This window comes from Camelus bactrianus, chromosome 27, assembly GCF_048773025.1.
Source record: "Camelus bactrianus isolate YW-2024 breed Bactrian camel chromosome 27, ASM4877302v1, whole genome shotgun sequence".
Classification (NCBI taxonomy): domain Eukaryota; kingdom Metazoa; phylum Chordata; class Mammalia; order Artiodactyla; family Camelidae; genus Camelus; species Camelus bactrianus.
In genome coordinates this window covers 36,452,673-36,460,104 of record NC_133565.1, presented here as the reverse complement: position 1 = coordinate 36,460,104, position 7,432 = coordinate 36,452,673, and the positions used below count along the sequence as shown (strand labels likewise).

At 54.0% G+C, this 7,432-nt stretch overlaps 1 protein-coding gene across 1 annotated transcript; it reads left to right on the top strand.

Annotated features, from left to right (window-relative positions):
* Nucleotides 1-11: 11 nt before the first annotated feature.
* RPLP1 (ribosomal protein lateral stalk subunit P1) lies at nt 12-1,968 on the top strand. The gene is made up of 3 exons (XM_010955373.3): nt 12-221; nt 710-784; nt 1,728-1,968. The coding sequence occupies exons 1-3, from the start codon at nt 150-152 to the stop codon at nt 1,926-1,928; spliced, it is 348 nt and encodes a 115-aa protein (XP_010953675.3). The 5' UTR covers nt 12-149; the 3' UTR covers nt 1,929-1,968.
* The last annotated feature ends 5,464 nt before the right edge of the window (nt 1,969-7,432 follow it).

Sequence of the window (7,432 nt, the reverse complement as noted above, 5' to 3'; positions counted from 1 at the left end):
TGCGCGTAGTCACGGCGTTCTTTTTCCTCAGCTGCCGCCAAGGTGCTCGGTTCTTCCGAGGGAGCTAAGGCCGCGTTGGGGTGAGGCCCTCACTTCATCCGGCGACTAGCACCGCGCCCGGCAGCGCCCGCCTGGAGCTCTCCCGCGCCATGGCCTCTGTCTCCGAGCTCGCCTGCATCTACTCGGCCCTTATCCTGCACGATGATGAGGTGACCGTCACGGTGAGTGCGGGCCTGCGGCGGGGCGGGCGGCCTGCGGGCAGCGGTCCCTCAGCGCGGGCGTCCGGGCAGGCGCTTCCGGCCGGAGCCGCGCGGCGCGGGGCGGCGGAGAGCGGGGCGGGCTCCCTTCCGTGGGCCGCGGGCGGGCGGCTCGGGCCTGTCCACGTGCGGCGCGGCGTCCTCCGCGGCTGGCTGTGTCCCCGGGCCTCTGTCCCCTCCCGGCAGGCCTCGCGGGCCCGGCGCGCGTAGTGCGGAGCGCCTGGCACCGCTCGGCGTCCGGCGCGGTCTTCGAGCGGAGATCAGCGGCGCGGGTGAGCTCGCCGCCTGGCAGCGCCTCCCCCTCGGCCGTCCCCGCGGCGGGGCCGGTGGCGCCTTCGGACGGGACGTCCGTGCTTGTGGACACGTTTCGAGTGACCTGCTTTCTGTACTTGGGGGACGAACACGACAGCTGTACGTCGCCGTCTGACGGGTCACCGTCTCACTTGTTTCAGGAGGACAAGATCAACGCCCTCATTAAAGCGGCCGGAGTGAACGTCGAGCCTTTCTGGCCGGGCTTGTTTGCAAAGGTGAGGTGATAGCGAATTTCGGAATCCGGTGCAGTCCGGCGTTGACGCTGACTTCCAGGCGTGCGGAACGCCCCGCACGCCGCTGGACTTCGTCCAAGGGGGATTCCTCACGTTCCGTCTCTCGGAGCTACTTTAATTTTGGTTTGCCATGCCTTTGTGTCTTTCTGGTGTCAAGCTCTGGTTTCTCTTTCCTTCTATTTTGAAACCGTGATAAATACATGACCCGGTCCTCCCTTACTACAAGGGTCATGCAGAAGATTATCCCGTCTGTGCTGTTGGAAGTAGATCCGGACGGTCTGTTTCAGTGGGAATTGGGTGCAGTGGCCTTTGTTGACCACTTAGTTGCTGGGATCCAAGAGACGCATGGAGGCAGGGTTCCCCCGCGAGGGACCGGGCGCTGGCCGCCTTCCGTTGTGTGGGTTACGGGCACGTGAAGCTGTTCGCCCTGTGTCCTTCAAGAGGATTTTAACGGTTGAAAACACTGTCCCTGTGTCCTCTTTACTGAATTCCCTTGGGGAGAAGTCCTAGAATCACGTAGCAGTCTGAAAAAACGGAATTCCCTGTTAGGAGGAGACATGAGCCGTGGAAAGAATCCTGGTTTGAGTGTCCAAGGCAGCCAGCGTTGTGGGGCCAGTCTTGTCATCTACAGACGGAAGCAGTTCAGTTAGTGGCGCTTTACTGCTAAAATGCAAGATGAGACCTAAAGCCTGAGGAGTGTTTGTAACTGCTTATTTTCCGTATAGCTGTGGGTTGCCCTGGGCTTTATGGAATCCAAGTAGCAGATAATGTCACTGGTAGATGGCAGCAAAGAAGGACTAGAAATATATATAAAGCGTTGGGAATGGATTACTGCCTTGAAAAGGGAGGTACCTCTTTTCTACGGGAGCGCTGTCTAACAAAAAGGACGGAACTGAGCGTTTACCTGTACGTGCGTGTGTTGCAGGCTCTGGCCAACGTCAGCATCGGGAGCCTCATTTGCAACGTGGGGGCCGGTGGGCCCGCCCCCGCCGCCGGGGCTGCCCCCGCAGGAGGCCCCGCGCCAGCCGCCGCCGCCGCCGCCCCGGCTGAGGAGAAGAAAGTGGAAGCGAAGAAGGAAGAGTCCGAGGAGTCTGATGACGACATGGGCTTTGGTCTTTTTGACTAAACCTCTGTAGGAACACATCCAATAAAAAGCTGAGCTCTTCGCTGCTGCTGTTCTTTCTGACAGTTCTGGAGATGTGCTCAGTAAGACGAATGCTGGCCGGCTGTGTTGTCTGCTGCGACTAGCCGGGTGCAGAAGTGGGAGCTGCATGCGGAGGCGAGAGGAGAAAGGTGCAGAGCAGGTACCTCGCTCTGATTTACCCACCTGACTTCATGATTACAGGGTTTGTTCTCTAGATGCAAGAGTCACTGTTGGGCAGGGGCAGAGGAGCTGAGCCAGACCTCAGATTTAGAAAGCCACTTGAAATTTCCAAGTATGAGCCTGGCTATAAAATTCTTGGAACTGTGCTGGGAGTATTAACTATTGCATCCCTGGGTTTAGTTCTACAATACTGACTGACGGGGGGAAATTCAGGTTAGTTATCACAGAGTGAATGAAACCAGATTTCAAACCTGTATTTGAAAAATGAGGTAGCTTTTGGGGAAGGGGTGACCAGTGGTGTGAAGTGGAAGTGAGTTCACTTTTCAAAATGCCAGGATCGTCCTAGGGCTGGATTTTCACGATTCTCTATTCACAGCACCTGGTAGGTGACAGACACTCGGAACATCTTGCTCTTTTGCATTGAGGACATGAGATTGAGGCTTCGATGAAAAAGCTGGACTTTGTAGCCCCCAAATGTCCTCACTCCAGTGTACAGGAACCACTTGGGCAAACGGCTGGGGTGTCCTGTAAAGTCAAATCCATATAACCCAGCAGTTCCACTTTGGCTGTTAACAGACACAAAGATGCTTCTCTGGGAATGCTTAAAGGTCCGTCAACCAGAAAATTAGTGGTCCTAAATTATCAAAGCTCAAAAATAAGGTGGATTCAGACATGTCTGATAAAGGGATGGTAAATAATTCAGGATTTTGAGGCAGGAGGTGTATAATAAGGAAACGTGCATATGTCACTTCAGATTTCGGAGTTGTGACAATAGAGAAGGGTCATGGAGTGCTGAGGGATGTGTCACAAAACGTGTCCGATCTGCAGACCAGTGCTTTTCCTCTCATTCCTCATCCATCAACTAACCTAACCCAAGGCCAGCACTGCTACACAAGTGTCATGCCACTCTGCACCACGGTCCCACGGTAATGGGGTAAGGCCCTGTGTCAGGTGCGTTCCTACTAAGTATATGGAAAGACAAATGAGGCTCTGACGCCAAAGCCTGTCAACAGCTCTCCACCCCGTGCTCCTTTCTCCCCCGTGCAGTGATTTTTCTCATCTGTAATGCACTGAGTACAGCCTCCCAGCGTTGAGATAAGGGGTCCCTTGCTTTTAGCACTCGGGTGTCAGAGGGAGTACCTATTTCACATAATGAGAAATGTTTTGAGTGGGATAGAGAATACTGACAAAATGAAGGAAAGCACAGTGTCCCGAACAGCTGAAAACTAAGTGGTAAGCTGGGGTGTTAACAAATATCAGGTCAGCTACCCAAGCTGCACAGTCCAGTGCAGACGTTCAGTGTAGCAGCTCGGGTGTCAGCATGGCCTAATGGCTGGCCCAGCTTTAAAAGAAATCTTGATGCGGTAAAACCGTAATAGCTAAAAATAGAAGCCTTTCCAAAGAATGATCTGCTAATCAAATTAGGAGGCCCACATCCATGTCCAGGAATGCCAGGCGTATTCATTTTATCAGTGAACAAACAGAAAAAAAGCCTGCCCAGTTCCACCCACCTTTCAGTTCTCTGAAACCTGATTTCCTCTTTGCAAAATGGGGATGACATTGACTTCGCACTGGAGACTGAACCGAGTAAGTGAACACACCCATCAATGCTTGCTGCCACACGGATGGTACTTCCCTTCTGCACAAGGTTTCCCGGGGTCCCAGCGTCCAGGTCTAGCCCTGTCTCCTCAAACCCCTTCTCTGCCGATCCTTCCCAATCACGCAACAGCTTTGGTTTCTCATAACTGACTTCACGCTTTTGACTGTTCACCAAGCATAGTTACTTTGTTTAAACAATTCCATTGCTCTTAAAATTCTATTCACTTGTCTCCTGTAGCCACTGAAAGCTTACCTAGGTCCACGGCCAGCTCGCTTACCTCTAACAAGCCAGCGTTAGCAGGAAGCCAGGGTTGGGTGTACAGGCTCGAATCCTCATGTTCTGGAGAATTTTAGGAAGAGATGTGCTCACTAACAAACCAGCTAAGAAAACAAAAAAAAAAAAAAAAAAAAAACACTGAATGTGTTCAGCACGATGGGATACATAAAAAAATCTGAAACTCCTGCCAACTGTTTTACTCTAATTTTTGCTTTACTCTCGTTTTTTGCTCCTTCTCAACTGAAAGTGATGAGAGAGATCCACATGTGAAAAGTTAAGTTTAAAACCACCTTTAGAAAAGAGAAAACCTAACTGAAAGAATTAAAAACGTTTATGCAACAAAACGATTTGGTGTATTGCTACAAATTCAAAATGTGTCAAATCCTTTCTCGCCCAGAATTTGAAGGCGTATATACAGTAAAACGCTGAGGGAACAACATGAGCCAGGTGGTCACTGAGCTGGTAGGATAGCACTTCACAGTTCAGAAGTAACTACACACATTCTCCAGTTCTGAACTTTATACTTCGGGAGAACTTAACTAGTCCTGTTTATCAAGACGCTGCTCAGATGGTTGGAGAGCCTCGTCAAGTCCGTACAGCCAGCGCGGGGCTGCCACCTCAGTTGTGTCAATCTTGCGTTTCTTCTACCAGACCCGGTGTCCCCTCCACACGCATGCTTTTGTAAGGTATGGTGACCAGCTCTTGATTTTTTTCTGCACTTTGCAAGCCGCTCCTCTCATCTCTTTGTCTTTGCAGTCAAGCCTGGACCCTTCAGCTTGAGATGGACACTGGCTGCTTTTTTTTTTTTTTTTTTTTTTTTGACATGGGCTGCTTTCAACAGAAGATGGATGTTTTTAGTTCTGAAACAGCCAGGACGCGTCTCTCAAAGTCAGAGCACAAATAGCACACAGCATGCATCGTGGAACCTGGCCTGTTCAGGTCAGGTCCAACAATCTTCTGGAACACTAATGTCAGTGCACTGGCTCAAGGGGCGTCACGTTATTTTCACAGAATTGCTCAAATGGTTATGGGCTTCCAAAGACCCTGCAAGATCTACTCAGTTTAACTCACTGAAACTTCCGCTCCTCTTACGTGTGTATTTTAAGGGTTATTATGATGTTCAATTAAATTAAGATATGTGTGCCTTTCACCTTCCAGTATCGCCCCTCTGCCTGGGCTACTGACTACCCACCCAGCTAACCCTACTCCTCCTGGCCTCAGAAGCCCACCCCAGGCCGTATGAAGTCTCTGCTCTGAGTTTCCGGTGCACCACTTCTTAGAAGTGCGTGCGTAACTGCATTTTTGGTAGTGTGTTCAGTATCTTTCTCCCTCCACACAGTGAATTCGGGGATCAGGCCTGTGTTGCTCACTTGTATCCCCAGTACTCATCACAGTGCCTGGCTCGTTGCTTGCATTTACTGTGTACTTATCAGAGTCCAACCCTCTCCTTTCACACGGGAGGAAATCAAGGCCCAGACAGGAGGAGGAACTTGCTCCGCACCAGTGATTAGCTGAGCCAGAACGGGAAACCGAGCCTCAGGACCAGCGAGTGCTCTTCCCACCGCGACAGGCCTGCCCCCTCCCACCAGCCTTCTGCACTCAGTTCACACTTAGCAAGCACCTTCCAGGTGGCCAGGTTCAGGTGTGGGTGTTCAGGAGCTGAGGTGGGGGCCCACAGGCCCAGATGAGGACGGAAGGCGCAGACGCTGGTACCGGGTCTGGCTTTACACATTCTTAATCCGGGAACCCGCAGGCCCCGGGTCCGCTGGCGCAAGGCGAGGGCGTCCCGGCATCCCCCCACCGCAGGTGACGCCTTGTTGATAAACGTGGAATTCTCAGCAGGTGGGACGGCTGAAGCCTGCGTGGCGCCCGCAGCCCGCAAACTTCCTCCTGGACACGGTGACCCGTTACCTACCTCGTCGCGTTCACGTGGCCTAGAGTGGGAGAGAAGGCGCAGGAGAGCTCGGAGACCGAGGCCAGGCCGGCTCGCCTCTCTGTGCCTTCGGGAGGACCCACACTCCGTAGTGGCGCTGATGACAGCTTCACGCACCTGCGCTCGAGCCCCGCCTCCCGTCAATCAACACCGCGCGGAGGAAGGGGCGGGGCCAGAAGCCGAGCGTGGCCGGGGAGGGGAGCCGAGCGCCGCACCTGCACTGAGGCCCAGCGACCGCCAGGGGCGCGCGCGCCGCCTCGGGCTTTCGCGCATGCCCAGTAGCATCCGTCCCGCCTGTCCCTTTGGTGGCGGCATCGCGGTCTGGGCAGCTGGTTCCTGGATCAGGGCAACTAGTCTGTCGTGAAGCCTCTGGGTCTGGAGACCCCTGCACTTTAATTGGCCGACAGGAGTGAGATGGGGCCTATCTGTAGGCCCATTCCCGCCTCAAGCCTGTGTGTGGCGGGGAGGCGGGAGCCGCGGCGGGTCCGGGCGTCCGGGCGTGGCTAGTTGGCCGGAGTCGGCCCCCTGGGCTCCACTTCGGGGGTGGGTCTGGGCTGTGCCCAGCGCCTGCGGCTCCGGAGAGCGCTCTCGGCCCGGAGAAAGAGGCAGGAAAGCACGCCCTGCTTGCGACTGCCTGTCATGGGCCGAGGCACCTGGGAAGCCGCGAGACGAAACGAGACACCGAGGGAAGCCGACGAGCAAGCCGCCCCCGGGCCCAGAGCCTTCTGACCGGCTCCGCTGCGGAGCGCCGGCCGGGGCAGCCCGGACCCCCACAGACCCCCACAGCGCCTGGCACGCTGGCGCGCGGCTTGAAAGAACGGCTGGGTTAGCGGCTGCCTTCGGATAGCGAAGGACGATTCAGCAGTTGAATTACAAATCATGCCAACACTTGCACATGGACTGTGACTTTGAGCGAAGATCACGACAGCTCTTTAAAGAGTGTGATTGGGTTCTGTCTCTCAGACTTAAGAGTGCTCGTACCTCCCACCCAGGAATTTCACTTCTAGGAAGCCGTCCAAAAATACATGTACGGTTTCACCGAAGCATTATAGGAGAGGGGGAAAGGTACATGAAGGGAGGTTTTCATGTAGCCATTAACAGGAGTGCTCTAGTGAAAGGCATCTGGGGGACCGCAGGTGAAAGCAAATCGGTGTACATAACGTGACCCTAAAAGACTCACACGCACGTTTGTATGTGCAAAGGGAATTCCTGGAATTCAAAAGCAGCTACACGGGTTCCCTCTGAGAGGAGACTGGACAGGGTGGGAGAGAGGCTTTCCTGTTCCAGTCTATCCTCTTCCATATTGCTTGCATTTCTAAAAACCACAACCATGCACTACCTTTAGTAGCTCTTAAGTCTGGTTTAGTAACAGCAGTGTGGTCTTGGGCATCGGCTGGTGGATGAAGGCAACTCGTCTGCTGTGAAACCTCCGCGTCGAGAGTTGTTCAGCACTTTCGCTAGCCAGCAGGAGTGGAAAGGGACATTTTTGTAAACAGG